At 40.3% G+C, this 17,646-nt stretch overlaps 2 protein-coding genes across 6 annotated transcripts in view; both read right to left on the reverse strand.

The window, feature by feature from the left end:
• LOC133662760 (cornifelin homolog A-like) overlaps positions 1-1,678 on the reverse strand; it is a 5,862-nt gene extending 4,184 nt beyond the window's left edge. The window contains exons 1-2 of the mRNA XM_062066896.1: positions 1,634-1,678; positions 1,360-1,474 (exon numbers count right to left, since the gene is read on the reverse strand). Coding sequence (XP_061922880.1) covers positions 1,360-1,474; positions 1,634-1,675 — 157 coding nt within the window. The 5' untranslated portion in view covers positions 1,676-1,678. The remainder of the gene's footprint in view (positions 1-1,359; positions 1,475-1,633) is intronic.
• Positions 1,679-3,357: 1,679 nt separating this feature from the next.
• On the reverse strand, positions 3,358-8,186 carry LOC133662763 (placenta-specific gene 8 protein-like). Of its 5 annotated transcripts, XM_062066897.1 has the most exons (4): positions 8,136-8,186; positions 7,800-7,909; positions 7,344-7,498; positions 3,358-3,780 (listed from the first exon to the last, which is right to left on the reverse strand). In XM_062066897.1, the coding sequence occupies exons 2-4, from the start codon at positions 7,900-7,902 to the stop codon at positions 3,598-3,600; spliced, it is 441 nt and encodes a 146-aa protein (XP_061922881.1). In that variant the 5' UTR covers positions 7,903-7,909; positions 8,136-8,186; the 3' UTR covers positions 3,358-3,597. The 5 variants fall into 5 exon arrangements, 2 of the variants coding, with proteins under 2 accessions (XP_061922881.1, XP_061922882.1); XM_062066898.1 differs by lacking the exons at positions 7,344-7,498; positions 7,800-7,909; positions 8,136-8,186 and adding exons at positions 4,727-4,851; positions 4,924-6,317; XR_009828155.1 differs by lacking the exons at positions 7,344-7,498; positions 7,800-7,909; positions 8,136-8,186 and adding exons at positions 4,727-4,826; positions 5,488-6,317 and having other exon boundaries at positions 3,635-3,780.
• Between the last annotated feature and the right edge of the window lie 9,460 nt (positions 8,187-17,646).

A 17,646-nucleotide genomic window follows, 5' to 3' on the forward strand; every position in this document is an offset into this window, starting at 1 on the left:
TTTGTATTCATTTTTGAGTTCGGTTTTAAAAAATATAATACGTTTTTTTTTTAATAATCAATTTTTCTATTCACAACATGATTGTTATTATTATTAAGAGTGTTGCTTTTAATCACATTTACTGCATTTGTATATCTTTTTACTTGCTCAGTACATTGCTATCCTAAGTATTGTAAGCTGGAAGTGGGTTGGAGTTGGCTTTTTCTTTAATCAGATGAATTAACATTGTGTGTAATAAAAAAAATAAAAAAAATAAAAAAATGGGAAAAAATTAATCAAATATTTTCATAGCTATAGCATAATTAACTTGTTTGTGACTTTCTAAATGCAGTTTTTAACATTTTGAAAGCCCGTTTGACATAAAATAACACCCTTCCGTCACCTTTACGTTAGTTTAATCCAACATAGTAATGCTGCCGTGCACAGGCTGGGCCAATTGGTGCTCACGATACTGAACAGTGTGATCTGATAGGTTTGGTCTCCTCTAGTGGCCAATACTACTGTAGTATTTTTACTTTGTTTAATTCAGCCATTTTAAAGCTTAAACATGCTTAATTAAGGCCAAAAATATGCTTGCATTTTTTTCTCACATAGATTTGAGACATCTCCTCTGCTGGTGATGAGTTAAGTTAAGTTAAGTTAAGTTAAGTTAAGTTAAAGTACCAATGATTGTCACACACACACTAGGTGTGGTGAAATTGGTCCTCTGCATTTGACCCATCCCCTTGTTCACCCCCTGGGAGGTGAGGGGAGCAGTGGGCAGCAGCGGTGCCGCGCCTGGGAATCATATTTGGTGATTTAACCCCCAGTTCCAACACTTGATGCTGAGTGCCAAGCAGGGAGGTAATGGGTCCCATTTTTATAGTCTTTGGTATGACTCGGCCGGGGTTGGAACTCACAACCTACCGATCTCAGGGCGGACACTCTAACCACTAGGCCACTGAGTAGGTGGATCAGCTGCAGCTGGTTAACAAGTCAGCTTCAACGGTTCTTTACTCAGCCGTGTCTCGTCCTACGCCAGGCTTTTAAGCTTCGCTCCTTTCGGCCCCTTGTGTGCTACATTTTTGAGAATTTAGTTTTACTTTCCTGTTGGCAACTTTTTACTCTTTTGTTTGAGCAAAAGCTTTCCTTCCTGCCTGTTGCTCTCACATCACACTCCCACCAGTACCCGAGGGCCTTTCAGTGCTCCTAAAAGTGCACGCAGTTCAGTGATTTATCATATGGGGCATCATATCATAGTGCCTGCATATTCTCAAGGCTTCATCTCCTGTCTGCAGCATTCCTGCAGGCTGCATCAGGCCGAGCCATCAGCTGCGTGCACAGACTCGGTCGTGCACGAGAACTAAGGCGCTCACTCACAAAAATTCAAATCCTGGAAGCAGTCGCAAATGCCCGAGCTCCACTGGTTTGACATGGACGTCATGGTGGTCATAGTGAAGGGCTTGGGTTGGCTCAGTTGTTGAGACATGGCTGGCTGATGGAGAAAATAAATGGGAAGAGTTGTGCGTTGATAAAAAAAAAACAATTCATCACCTATTTGGCTGACTTTAAGAGTTCAGTGCATGCATCATTATAGGCCATACAATTCCCCCAAAAGTCAAAGTAAACAAGATACTGTCCATGGACATCTTACCAGAGTGTGTGGCCCGGTCTGCAGAGAAGGTGACTGATGCATGAGCACCTGTGCCGCGCTTATTTTATAGACATGCGTGTAGCACCAACAGGTCAAGCCAGTCGTATAGCGTGCCAAATCGGACGTGTCGAGCAGACCGATTAAGATAAGATTAAGATAAGATATACTTATTGAAAAGTGCGTCAGTGTAAATTTGTTCTCGAATACCAAATAGGAGTACTGCTGATCGGACAATATGATTAAAGTCAGTGTTTTACGTGGCAGAACGTGTCAACCCCAGCAGTGTACACGGTGTAGCATCATAATAGGACAGGTGCAAATTCCATTCAGCTTTAAAGGCTGAGGTACAGAACAAAAAATGACAAAAAGATGCTTGCCCGGCATTCACACTGGTATTATTGTTATGGGACCGAACATAAAGTATGCATGAGTAAAGACTTGATTGGAAAGTTTAGGATTCATGATTTACGTGACGTGACTGAAATGTTCTAAAACAAAATGCCGTTTCATGGGTCGAACACATAGATCATTTTTATGTTCTGTTATTTTTAATAAGCTTCTAAATAATCTTCTAAAATATACTTTTAAAGAGTTGTCATTGGGGATGGGTCTCGCTCACATTTGTTAACAATTCCTGGTAGATGGGAATCGATACCAGTACTCAACATTACCAATTTTTGCTACTTGTGTTTATAAGAGGCTCTTTTTTGTTTAACATTTAACAGTGGGCTGATAATGATAACTGCGCTGTCCTGTTGTATCTTGTTTTCTTACACTTCTGAGTCTCATTTGCAAGTATTACTTAGTGCAGGGGTTCTTAATCGTTTTGACCTTGGGGCCCAACTTTTTCCACTACACAGGGGCCCGGGACCAACTCAAGTATTAACACCGTAGTGGTAATCTTACTCCTAATTTGAATGATATTCAATAATTATATCTAACCTCACAGTTTAAAACCTTGTCAAATGATATGAAACCATGTATTATTCACAAAGATTATTATCAAGGCTGAGGTCAGGCTAATTAGAAAAATAAATACTAACCAAACATACTGCGTAAGAAGGAACTCATAAATGACTGGCTAACAATAAATTCACATAAAATTATGCTGTGCTAAAATAAATAAACAAAATTAATTCTGAATATGTTTCTTAACTATAACTAAACAATGGACCCCGGCCCTATGGTTCAGAAACCCTGATATAGTAGATGGCATGCAGTTGTAACATCAAGACGTTAGATGGCAGTATTGTATACGCTACGAAGTGTTGTCTAATCAAGGAGTAATTTTTGCCTTGACACTGAAATATTTATTATTTTGTTGTTGAGCCTTACAGAGTTCTTAAACTGTAAGTATTGTACTTATTACACACCAACTGTTTGATTGTAACTTGCATCTTATTTGTAGTTTTCATACCAAATTTGGTGGTGTTAAAATGGCCATGTAAAATCCTTAATGCTAAACAGTAGCATGTCTATGGCAAAGCCAGCGCATTTTCAAAAGTGGAGCCTGACTGTACGTTTGTGTGTTTTTCATTAGGCATACTTGCTTTGTTAGCATGGACAATTCTAACATTACCGAGAAGCAGGTTGGCTTAGTGCACTCCAAGTGCTGCTTGACTGCTTGTTTCCCCGCCAAGTGTTTGAGCAACCGAACATGACATCATGTGCATCAACGGAATTTAATATATGGCACCAATTGATTTAATGACTAGATACCAGGTAGAATCTACGGAATTTGGTACCCATCCCTATTCACAGAGAGAGAGAGAAACAGAGAGAAAAGTGAATAATCTGATTAAAAAAAAAATGTATTCGACTAAAATGAAATTTATTCTGGCATTTATTGACAGCAAATCTGATGTCAGCCCGATACTTTACCACATAGCTGTGTAAAAATCACCTCAGTGTCTTTTTAGAGCACTAGTTAATGAAAGCCCCAAAGTCCAGAGAGTCCATGTGATTCAGACCAAGTGCGACCCCTGCAGGAGAGGGAGTGTAGTGTATTTGGCTGCAGAAGAAGAAGAGGAGGATGATGATGAGGAGGAGGCATGAGCTGCAGCCCTTCTTTTCAGCTCCCTGGAGATCTGCAGCCAAGATAGCGTGTAGCAGCAGCATCCGTACAAGCAGTCGCTCCACACGCTGCCCTGCAAGGGAACACGAGTGGGAGGCAAAGGATGAACACATGATCCTTAAAAATCATATCTAATCATACATGATTATTTGTGTTCATGTGCACTCTTTGAGGTCGTAAACCATGTCACCAGCAAACTAGATTGGCACTCCACCAAAACGCAACATTCCTAATATTGATATTATCACCAACATGCGTGAATGTTACTGCCAGGAGAAATTAAGATTTTTTTTTTACATGCTCTGAGCTTTTATCGGTACTGAGAGCGATCCGCGGCCCACTCCGCCTCCGAAGGAGCCAACATTACCAACCACCTCCTTCTATCATGGCAGCGCTCCAACTTCAACCGCCCCCACCTCCATCTTTCTTTCTACTCCTCTTGCTGAGCACAGCATCCAAAAAGTCCTATTAAGGTTACAGTACCACGCCTTTGGGTTGGACCCCTCAATGCTAATAACGCTCTAAGACATTTTACACCACAGGTGTCAAACTCAAGGCCCGGGGGGCCAGATCTGGCCCGCCATTTTATGTAGATGACAACGAATATATATATATATATATATATATATATATATATATATATATATATATATATATATATATATATATATATATATATATATATATATATATATATATATATATATATATATATATATATATATATAAAGCATTTTACCCCAAAAATAAAATTCAGCTTATAGGAGAACCAATGGACGGTCCTCTATTCTTCCCATAAAACCCACTAAAAAGCATCCAAAAAGTGCCAACAATCCTCTATTTATATTTTGTGACTTGATTATTAACCAAGCATTAGTGATATTATTATTATTATTATAAGCGGTAAAACGATTTATAGCGGTGCCGTGATCACTGTGCCTACGTTTATGAGTGTAAAGCTGCTTCCTCGCTTCCTTTGCTAGTGAAAGTTATTGTAGATCATAAATCATGTCTCACACCTGGATAGTAGAAGGACAAAGATGTAATCCAACAAGCTGGTACACTTTGACAGGTTCTGTTTGTCTTGTCCTTTCAGTCATAACCCCCATTGGCGCCAGACTAGTGAGGCAAACAGGAAGTAGCACTGAAAATAAAATAAGAGCGCTGGAAAAGAAACAACACCAAACACAATAAAGAAAATAAACAAAGTCCAAACCTGTCATGACAGTCATGAGAGTTACACCCTCCAACAACAAAATTCTATCAGTCGGCATCCTAATGACAGCAGACCTTGTGCAGTAAGTGCCATCCATCCATCCATCCATCTTCTTCCGCTTATCCGAAGCCGGGTTGCGGGGGCAGCAGCCTATGCAGAGAAGCCTAGACTTCCCTCTACCCAACTATTTAGTCCAGCTCTTCCCAGGGGATCCTGAGGCCTTCCAGGCCAGCCAGGAGACACAGTCTCTCCACCGTGTCCTGGGTCTTTCCCGTGGTCTCCTACCGGTCGGACGTGGGGGCATTCTGACCAGATGCTCGCACCACCTCATCTGGCTACTCTCGATGAGGAGGAGCAGCTGTTCTACTCTGAGCTCCTCCCGAATGACAGAGCTTCTCACCCTATCTCTAAGAGAGAGTACAGCCACCCGGCGGAGGAAACTCATTTCAAGTGTTTGTACCTGTGATCCCTTTAGTTATAACTCAAAGCTCATTACCATAGGTGAGAATAGGGATGTAGATTGACTGGTAAATTGAGAGCTTTGCCTCTTTCACCACGACGCACCGATTCAGGGTCACCACGCTGCACCGATCCGCCTGTCGTTCTCACGATCCACTCTTCCCCCACTCGTTAACAAGACCCCGAGGTGCTTGAACTCCTCCACTTGTGGAAGGATCTCCTCCCCAACCTGGAGATGGCACTCCACTCTTTTCCGGGCGAGAAACATGGAGTCAGACTTGGAAGCGCTGATTTACATCCCAGTTGCTTCACACTCAGCTGAAAACTGATCCACTGAGAGCTGAAGATCCTTGCCAGATAAGCCAGAAAAAAAGCAGTGACCTAATCTTGCAGCCACCAAACTGGATCCCCTCAACGCCCTGACTGCACCAAGAAATTTTGTCCATAAATTTAATGAACAGAATTGGTGACAAATGTCAGCCCTGGCACAGTCCAACCCTCACTGGAAATGGGTTTGACTTACTGCTGGCAATAACAAGTCGTTATCCATGGCTTTGCCAAACTCTTCCCGTGTCAGAGTGTTTGCCTTTGCAACCGCCAAAGCCGCACATCGGAGTCCCATGAGCCAAAAGGACCCAATAGGTCTCCTTCTTCAGCTTGACGGCATCCCTCACCGCTGGTGTCCAGTAGCGGGTTCTGTGATTACCGCCACAGCAGGCACCGACCACCTTGGTCGATCGCCTGCCTCGACAATAGAGGCACAGAACATGGTCCACTTGGACTGAATGTCTAGGGCCTCCTTCGTAACATATTTGAAGTTCTTCTGGAGGTGGGACTTAAAACTCTCTCTGATGGGAGACTCTGCCAAATGTTCCCAGCAGACCCTCACTATGCCTGTGAGGGTCCTCCCCCACCATCAGAGCCGACTCACCACCAGGTGGTGATCGGTTGAAAGCTTCGCCCCTCTCTTCACCGCAAATCCGATTATACAACCACAAAGTCAATCATTGAACTGTGGCCTAGGATGTCCTGATGCCAAGTGCACGTATGGACACCCTTATGTTTGAACATGGTGTTAGTTCGGGACGATCTGTGACGAGTACAAAAGTCCAATGACAAAACAAAGTGAGCGTTGAGTCTCCCAGTAGAACAAGGGAATCAGCAGAGTAAGCACTCTCCAGTACTTTAGGGACTCCAAAAAGGACTCATACTCTGAACTGCTGTTTAGTGCATAAGCACAAACAACAGTCAGGATCGGTCTATTTGATCGCATGTATTTAATATTTAGAATGAATAAAAAAATAAAAACATATGTGTTCTTGGCTTACATTAAGGATTGTGAACGATACGCAAAATTCCCCTAAAAGTGCAGTTTCCCTTTCAACTTTAAAATTGCACAATAATGTAAAAAATATTGTAGTATCAAACATTTTACTGTAAAAAAACATAAAAAATAAACTGGAGAACCTTTTTTTCCATTTGCAGTAATACACTGTAAAAACAACAACTGAAGATTTTGCGGTAAAACACTGGCAGCTCAGTTGTCTATTTTTTAATAATTTATTTTTGAAACTGTGGTACCGTTTTTCCATTAAGAGTAATATGCTGTAAAAAAAAAAAACACTGTCAATTTGACGGTAAAAGTCTGGTGACTTTTTTTTACCATCAAATCTACAGATATTCTTTTACAGTGCACATAAAAAAATATGTATAATAATCAAATGCATAGGCAATTAAGAAATATCATTAGACAAATACTTCTACAAATATATTCATTTATATTCACTGTTACTTGCGGCTCTCTGAGGGCAGCCATAACTGCGATGTGGCCCTCAATGAAAACAAGTTTGACACCCCCATTTTACACCATTGTACGCTTGCAACACTCCTGGTGCACAAATCAAGGTGCATGAAGGCCATAAAGAGCTAGAATGGACATCAGTGACGTGACCACATCACACCTGTATGCCGTATCGTTCCCTCACAGAGGCCCTCATGGCAAGGGAGGCTGGCGGCACGCAGCCGATACAGTCCAGCAGGGGCAGCAGTGGGCACGCGCCCGCCTTGCTGCTCACCTTACAAGTGAACACCGGGAGGCAGCAGAGGGCAAAGCAGCCTGCAAGCACACACACACACACACACACACACACACACACACACACACACACACACACACACACACACACACACACACACACACACACACACATACACACACACACACACACACACACACACACACACACACACACACACACACACACACACACACACACACACACACACACACACACACACACACACACACACACACACACACACACACACACACACACACACACACACACACACACACACACACACAGGCTCATTGACCAACAAAATGTCTCTGGCTTGTCACGTCATAACTTACTTACAGTCGCCCATGTCTTCATGACACGCACAAAGACCCGTGCTCCATTGCCCGGCCTCTTGTTTGCGCCTACTTTGCGGCTGGACCCGGATCACATGTCGGGGCATCGATGACCTTTCAGGATGTACTCAAAATTACAACTGAATATTTATTTATTTATTCTGGGTCACACGATGCATGACCATTAAATAATGTTATGATGGTCTGCCCAAGGTAGCATTCTGGCTAACAAAGCTCAGTGGACCGGATTCGAACCTGTGGGATTCCATTGACTTTTTACTCATCTTCAGTCAATGATCTCCTTATAGTGCTACAAAGTAAATAGGAAAGCAGAACTTACCTTTCAATGTAGTCCTCCTAACGGATGTTGTTGCACTTCTGTATCTGCCTGCTACCCCTTTAACTCCCCGTGTGCTTGACCTGCAGTGTTTTGGTGTAAACACTTGCAATTAAAACTGGTTTCGCTGAGACTACTGCTTGCACAAACAATGTTGATATTGATAACTTTGCCATTTTAGTAAGGATGCTGTGACAAAATTTAAGTGACATTTCTATCAAATGAAAACTTGGATATACTTTAGAGCAGTCAGTGTACAGCTTGTAGAGCAGTACAGTGGAACCTCAATTTACGAATATAATTGGTTCTTGAATAAGGTTAGTAAATATAAACGTTTGTATATTGAAGCAAATTTCTCCATAAGAAACAATGTACATATCAATAATGAGTTCTAGCCTCAACTAAAGTCCATTAAGGTTTGTATACTTGGAACCCAATATAGCATGCAACACATAACACTGAATATCAAACAAACACAACAATGTGGTAATGGATCAACGTTCTATTTAATAACAAAGTCAAAACAGGAAGCTAAACTGTTCTTAATTGCAGCTGCCCTGCCGACACGCACACACTGTCACTAGCCCTGTGGTGCACTTGAAGTTTGAAATCACAAAACGTTTTCACATCAGCAACCAGTTTCACTTTAGCAACCAGTTGATTACAATGACTAAGAATTAAAAATATAATCCATTTTACCTTGTTGGTTAATCTTCTTTGCTTGCAGCGGAAGGATGAGGCAGTGTCGACAACGCTGTGGATACTTCCGGAATATTTCAAACCACACATTGCTTTTCCATTGCTCTCTTTGGACTCATATTGAGCTAGCAAAACTAGAAACATGTTGCAAAATTGCTCAAAACACAGCACTGCTCTGCTGACTGAACGACCACCGGCAGTCGATCAGATCGCCCACAATTGCCGCCCACCATGAACGTGCTGCTGGGTACAAAATGGCTGTGCTGCAAGGCACGCAGTGTGAGGATGAAATGTTCCTACACTGAGACAGGGTTCGTACACTAAAGCATATTTTTATTCGGTCTGTGTTTCTTAAATCAAAAAGTTTGTACAATGAGTGGTTATAAATTTGAGGTTCCACTGAAAAAGATTCAACACAGCCATTATTGTCTAAATATCTGCAACACATGAGTGCAAGTGACTAACTTTATTATTCTGAATGGAATTATCTTTTCCTATTTTTTCCAAGTTCAATTTTAACATGTTGTTATGAATGTGAGTGTGAATGTTGTCTGTCTTTGGTGTTGGCCCTGTGATGAGGTGGCGACTTGTCCAGAGTGTACCCCGCCTTCCGCCCGAATGCAGCTGAGATAGGCTCCAGCACCCCCCCGCGACCCCAAAAGGGACAAGCGGTAGAAAATGGATGGATGTATGGATTTCAAATTCTTTCATACATCAACAATACATTGGTGAATCATTTCAGCCTGGTTAAGTACCACCAGGACAAAAATTCCTCAAGGAGTTAAGAGTTTTGAGATTCATATTATTTTTCTACATTTCACTTCAGTCCAAAATAAAAATGTTTTTGTTGTTTTTTATTTAAATTATGTTAACCCTTTAAATACAAATTTATTCTAATTATGTAATTTTTTATTTATTTTGAAAAATGTGCATAAATTGAGTTTTCCATACTGTGGTAAAGACTTTAGGCCTGTAAGATTAGCAATACAACTAATTTTGATGCATTGTAGCTATTTTTCTACCTGAGGGGTTTCATTTTGGAGAAAATTTGTATAATGTGTCATATTTACTGTTTAGGAATTAGATGGAACAATTTGGGGAACATTTAGTATACACTCTTAATTCAGCCTCAGAGGACTACACAACAATGGCACTTGTGTTGACAAATGTTTAATGGACAGTAAACCTATACTGCCATACATGCTGTACATTGACTACTCTAAATTATATGCAAACCTCGTTTCCATATGAGTTGGGAAATTGTGTTAGATGTAAATATAAACGAATACAATGATTTGCAAATCCTTTTCAACCCATATTCAGTTGAATATGCTAAAAAGACAACATATTTGATGTTCAAACTGATAAACATTTTTTTTTTGCAAATAATCATTAACTTTAGAATTTGATGCCAGCAACACGTGACAAAGAAGTTGGGAAAGGTGGCAATAAATACTGATAAAGTTGAGGAATGCTCATTAAACAGTTATTTGGAACATCCCACAGGTGAACAGGCAAATTGGGAACAGGTGGGTGCCATGATTGGGTATAAAAGTAGATTCCATGAAATGCTCAGTCATTCACAAACAAGGATGGGGCGAGGGTCACCACTTTGTCAACAAATGCGTGAGCAAATTGTTGAACAGTTTAAGAAAAACCTTTCTCAACCAGCTATTGCAAGGAATTTAGGGATTTCAGCATCTACGGTCCGTAATATCATCAAAGGGTTCAGAGAATCTGGAGAAATCACTGCACGTAAGCAGCTCAGCCCGTGACCTTTGATCCCTCAGGCTGTAGTGCATCAAAAAGCGACATCAGTGCGTAAAGGATATCACCACATGGGCTCAGGAACACTTCAGAAACCCACTGTCAGTAACTACAGTTGGTCGCTACATCTGTAAGTGCAAGTTAAAACTCTCCTATGCAAGGCGAAAACCGTTTATCAACAACACCCAGAAACGCCGTCGGCTTCGCTGGGCCTGAGCTCATCTAAGATGGACTGATACAAAGTGGAAAAGTGTTCTGTGGTCTGACGAGTCCACATTTTGAATTGTTTTTGGAAACTGTGGACGTCGTGTCCTCCGGACCAAAGAGGAAAATAACCATCCGCATTGTTATAGGCGCAAAGTTGAAAAGCCAGCATCTGTGATGGTATGGGGGTGTATTAGTGCCGAAGACATGGGTAACTTACACATCTGTGAAGGCGCCATTAATGCTGAAAGGTACATACAGGTTTTGGAGCAACATATGTTGCCATCCAAGCAACGTTACCATGGACGCCCCTGCTTATTTCAGCAAGACAATGCAGAGCCACGTGTTACATCAACGTGGCTTCATAGTAAAAGAGTGTGGGTACTAGACTGGCCTGCCTGTAGTCCAGACCTGTCTCCCATTGAAAATGTGTGGCGCAATATGAAGCCTAAAATACCACAACGGAGACCCCCGGACTGTTGAACAACTTAAGCTGTACATCAAGCAAGAATGGGAAAGAATTCCACCTGAGAAGCTTAAAAAATGTGTCTCCTCACTTCCCAAACGTTTACTGAGTGTTGTTAAAAGGAAAGGCCATGTAACACAGTGGTGAACATGCCCTTTCCCAACTACTTTGGCACGTGTTGCAGCCATGAAATTCTAAGTTAATTATTATTTGCAAAAAAAAAAAGAAGTTTATGAGTTTGAACATCAAATATATTGTCTTTGTAGTGCATTCAATTGAATATGGGTTGAAAAGGATTTGCAAATCATTGTATTCCGTTTATATTTACATCTAACACAATTTCCCAACTCATATGGAAACGGGGTTTGTATATAAAAGTTTCTTTGGTATTATTCTCCGTGAAGAATTTCTGGAACAAAGCCCACATGATGTTTCCAGTGATCCTCCTTGGAGTTGTTATTCCTGTTTGTCCCCAATGGAGATAAATTCAGGTTCTATGGTGGGAGTTTCAGCCATACCTGCTTGTGGATAAGGGCCCGAGCAGCTGACTCGGTTAGATGGTTGGATAGATTAGCTGAGAAAGTGGCTCTTCATGTGGAGACCATTAGCTTGAAGGGTAAAGTTCATGTTGTTTTTGGAGTTAATTTTAACACTTGAGACATTGCAAATCTTCAGCGGATGTGAACCTTGCTCCCATGGCTGAAGGATGGATGGACCAAATACATCAGCAAATAAAGAACACAACAGTTAATACATCACAGATTCATCCTGTCCACAACGGTGCAAAAGACACATCCGTGGTCACTTGTCATCAACTCTAACTCATGAGATAACAATTGCTTTTTTTGCGGGGGTATCAGTATATTTATCAGCAAGGATAGCATACATGATGTGGAGGCCCTTGGAGAGACTTGGAACCTCTTTGGGTCTTTTTTTTATTGCATTTGAAGATGACCAAATGCAAGAGAATGTTCATATTAAAAAGTATGCGAAATGAAATATGGCCACAGAAGTTGTAAAGGAATTAATCAAAAAATTTGTATTGTCCGTTCTTATTTATTATATTATTTTTAGCATGAGCAATTGAGTGAATGTATGTTAAAGTTAACTGGGACCCTTTTGATATACTTTAAACCTGTTGTCTATGAATGTTCTCATTCATCCAGTTCATTGTCATCTCAGGGCATTCAATCGATTGCAACTGAACTGCTTAGTTTCTCTTAGAAGACGTTTCGCTGCTCATCCAAGTAGGCTTCATCGGTTCGTGTTCATAGACTTAGATTGGTCAGATCTAAGTCTGACCAATCTACGCGGGGGATCTTGACTATTTTGGACTGGTAGTAGTCGATCCATAGCAATCGTTCTGCCACACAATACCTCAATGCTAACGAGGGGAATTTACACTTCAATTTACTTGTTTGCATGAAAACAGTTGTTTTTCTCACTGCAATAGGGCGAAAGCATCCTTGCCCAGGCACACACTCCTGGTTTTTGTAGTATAAATATTTGGGGTTTTGGTACCAGTCGCTGGACTAGATCTGATCAATCCACCTACTCGGATGAGCGGCAAAACGTCTTCTAAGACAAACCAAACAGTCCAGTTGCAATCGATTGAATGCTATAAACCTGTTATTTTACAATGCTTTTTCCATGAAAACCAACTGAATCCGAGCATTTCCTTTTGAGATGCGTGAAAATATTGGAGGTATAATTCGACCCCTCAACCGCTAGAGTACCATATATATTCATATTAGGCGCATAGTTGCTTTGAATCTGCCAACAACTTTTATGTTTATAAAAACAATATTGGTGAGTTGGTAGTGACACAAGATTGTGTGTGCGTGCATAAGTATTGCATAGTTTGTGTTTTTGCCATACATTTTTTTTTCTTTGACAAAAAGTGCATAAAATATAAAAAAACTAAAACACTTTAATTTGGATAGCTCTTAAGTCGATCTCGAGATTTAAGTGTGGAAAGTTAAAAAAAATATATAATAATAATAATAATATATATATATATACAGTACAGGCCAAAAGTTTGGACACACCTTCTCCTCATTCAATGCGTTTTCTTTATTTTCATGACTATTTACATTGTAGATTGTCACTGCAGGTATCGAAACTATGAATGAACACATGTGGAGTTATGTACTTAACCAAAAAAAGGTGAAATAACGGAAAACATGTTTTATATTCTAGTTTCTTCAAAATAGCCACCCTTTGCTGTGGTTAGTGCTTGTGCCTCACAGTGAGAAGGTCCAGGGTTCGATTCCCTGACTGGGGTGTTTCTTTGTGAAGTTCTCCCCGTGGCTGTCTGGGTTCTCTCCGGGTACTCCAGCTTCCTCCCACTTCCAAAGACATGCACCTGGAGATTGGTTGATTGGTGACTCTAGAATGTGTGAGTGTGAATAGTGGCCCTGCGATGAGGGGCGACTTGTCCAGGGTGTACCCCGCCTTCCACCCAAGTGCTCGAGACCCCCTGCGACCCTGAGAGGGACAAATAAAAAGTAAGTAAAAATGGATGGATGGATCTACATCAGCACACTACTGTATATACACAATTTGTCATTATATTATGACTTTCGAAAAAAATAAATTTTTCAATATTTCCGTATTATGTATCTGAAAGGACTTGTTCCTTTGATATTACAACATTGCTCTCCTAGTATTTTGACTTGGTTCTCATAGAATTACTGCTCTTTCCCCCCCCCATTCGTATCTAAGTTTATTTTAAGAATGTGCCGAGGGCCAATGAAAATCCAAGCGAGGGCCACACTTTGGACCCGCTGCTCTAAATTGTCAATATATGTGTACGAGTGAGTGTGAATGCTTATTCATTTTATTCACTTATTCATTGTTTCATTTATTCATTTATTTAAGCATTCATTCATTCATCCATTCATGTATTTAAAGTATGTATTTATTTCAGACACAATAAACAACAAATAATATTTTTTAAATGAATCTAAACAATTAAAATTGAAGTAAAAATAACATCTCCAATACAATATCGTCTGTTTTTTTTTGTAAATTTGTAAAAACAACAACAAAAACATTATGTAATGTAGTTGTCTATATCCATTCTATGATTAGCTGTTGATAGACTATAGCTCACTTTAAAAAGGACAAGTGGTATTAAAATTGTTTTTGGCTTCTCATTTTACACCAAATGTCCAATAACTTTTATGAACTAAAGCAGAGGTTCTCAAACTGTAGTACCGCGGGCTCAGTGGCGTGTCCAGGTTTTTTTTCTTCAGGGATGGCACAGGAGGGCTCTTGTCTTCTGATAAGACAATTGCTGACATTAAATAATAATGACTCTGCCGAGAATCAAATTGCTGTCATGTGGCCCAAAAGACAATCGTGTAGACCATGATTACACTACAAGAGAATAGCCATGATGAGTCTAAATTTACAATGTATATTTTGTTTGGTTTCCATTTTGTGCTATTTATACTGCCCATGGTGCGGTAAATGGCTTGTATTAAGTTTGTTGACCAATTTAGTATCATGTACTGTTTTTTTTTTTTATTCCTTTGGCATTTAAATAATAACTGTTTTTACTTTCTCTCCAGAATCAGGTTTTATCCGGATGAGTTTGCTAAGTATAAAAATTAACCTAAAATTTTTGAATGAAAGAAACAGCTGTTGTAAATGTGTCCACTGGATGTCGCAATAGCAATTCTTTGTATCTTTGTAGATGATGCTACATATGTACAAAATAAACCACATGATGTTAGTACATCCATCGAGGAAAAAGATCAAACTACATAAATAACATCCTGTAATTTGATTTTGATATAATTTTTTATCCTGATGGATTGAAAATTAACACCAATGAGTTGACTGATGAACATTATCACATAATTTATTCAGAAAATATAAATAACGACAAATAAAGAGAGAATACTATTAACCGCAACATGTAAGTGTAAAAAAAACCCCAACAACATTATGATTTGTACAATTTCAGAATGTGCTTTTTCTATTTTTAAACAAAGAAAACAATCTGAAGTTGTCTTTATTTTTAAGTTATCGTGCTGGGATTTTACCAGTCCGGCCCACTTGGGAGTAGATTTTTCTCCATGTGACCCCCGATCTAAAATGAATTTGACACCCCTGATCTAGTAGTACGCCAAAGAACTCTGTAAATATGTACTGTATTATGGAGTATCATTGTTAATGATGTGTGTGCATTGTGTGTAATGTTACAGTGGAAAAATTGTTTAAACATACTTGTTGAATAAAACCTCTGCCTTGTTATAATGAATACTTAGGCCCACTATGCTACTGTGTTTTAATGTTAGTCATAATGATCAATCAATCAATCAATGTTTATTTATATAGCCCTAAATCACAAGTGTCTCAAAGGGCTGTACAAGCCACAACGACATCCTCGGTACAGAGCCCACATACGGGCAAGGAAAAACTCACCCCAGTCGGTGAATGACTATGAGAAACCTTGGAGAGGACCGCATATGTGGGTAACCCCCCCCCCCCCCTCTAGGGGAGACCGAAAACAATGGATGTCGAGTGGGTCTGACATAACATTGTGAAAGTCCAGTCCACAGTGGATCCAACACATCAGCGAGAGTCCAGTCCACAGCGGGACCAACAGGAAACCATCCCGAGCGGAGACGGGTCAGCAGCGCAGAGATGTCCCCAACCGATGCACAGGCTAGTGGTCCACCCGGGGTCCCGACTCTGGACAGCCAGCACTTCATCCATGGCCACCGGACCTATGCAACTCCCCCTCGCAAGGGACAGGGGAGAAGAGGAGAGAAGAAAAGAAACGGCAGATCAACTGGTCTAAAAAAGGGGGGTCTATTTAAAGGCTAGATTATACAAATGAGTTTTAAGATGGGACTTAAATGCTTCTACTGAGGTAGCATCTCTAACTGTTACCGGGAGGGCATTCCAGAGTACTGGAGCCCGAATAGAAAACGCTCTATAGCCCGCAGACTTTTTTTTGGCTCTGGGAATCACTAATAAGCCGGAGTTCTTTGAACGCAGATTTCTTGCCGGGACATATGGTACAATACAATCGGCGAGATAGGCTGGAGCTAAACCGTGTAGTATTTTATACGTAAGTAGTAAAACCTTAAAGTCGCATCTTAAGTGCACAGGAAGCCAGTGCAGGTGAGCCAGTATAGGCGTAATATGATCAAACTTTCTTGTTTTTGTCAAAAGCCTTGCAGCCGCATTTTGTACCAACTGTAATCTTTTAATGCTAGACATAGGGAGACCCGAAAATAAAACGTTACAGTAATCGAGACGAGACGTAACGAACGCATGAACAATTATCTCAGCGTCGCTAGTGGACAAAATGGAACGAATTTTAGCGATATTACGGAGATGAAAGAAGGCCGTTTTAGTAACACTCTTAATGTGTGACTCAAACGAGAGAGTTGGGTCGAAGATAATACCCAGATTCTTTACCGAGTCGCCTTGTGTAATTGTTTGGTTGTCAAATGTTAAGGTGGTATTATTAAATAGATGTTGGTGTCTAGCAGGACCGATAATCAGCATTTCCGTTTTCTTAGCGTTGAGTTGCAAAAAGTTAGCGCACATCCATTGTTTAATTTCATTAAGACACGCCTTCAGCTGACTACAATCCGGCGTGTTGGTCAGCTTTAGGGGCATGTAGAGTTGAGTGTCATCAGCATAACAGTGAAAGCTAATACCGTACTTGCGTATGATGTCACCCAGCGGCAGCATGTAAATACTAAAGAGTGCAGGGCCAAGAACCGAACCCTGGGGAACTCCGCACGTTACCTTGACATAGTCCGAGGTCACATTGTTATGGGAGACGCACTGCATCCTGTCAGTAAGATAAGAGTTAAACCAAGAGAAGGCTAAGTCTGACATACCAATACGTGTTTTGATACGCTCTAATAAAATATTATGATCGACACACATCGATAATGATGGTACACGGAGAGCCAAGTGTTTTCTGAGGTGGTACTTGGTGAAAAAGTTTGAACAAAAGTTTCTAAAAATAAAAGTTTTATGTCACATTTTTGTATTTTCCCATTCCAAAGTTGAGTTGAGTTGAGTTTGAGTTTATTTGGAACATGCATGCATACAGCATGTTACATCACAATTTCCAGTTTCTCTATTCAACATGTTCGAAAAGGAGTAGGAAGAAGCAGAGCTTATTTGATCCTACCTATTTTCCTTTACATAGCAGTTGCTAAAACTTTTGTTCACTTCCTGTTCTCAATTTATTCACAATACACTCTATAGTACTAACAATAAAAATAAATAAATAATAATTGGTGAAGTTAGTTATGTTTCATACGGTGAGATGAGTAAGATTATCTAGAAAATGAATGGATGGATGAGATAAATTCAGAATGTTTATCACGGTTCTTCTTC

This window comes from Entelurus aequoreus, linkage group LG12 (genome assembly GCF_033978785.1).
Source record: "Entelurus aequoreus isolate RoL-2023_Sb linkage group LG12, RoL_Eaeq_v1.1, whole genome shotgun sequence".
NCBI lineage: Eukaryota > Metazoa > Chordata > Actinopteri > Syngnathiformes > Syngnathidae > Entelurus > Entelurus aequoreus.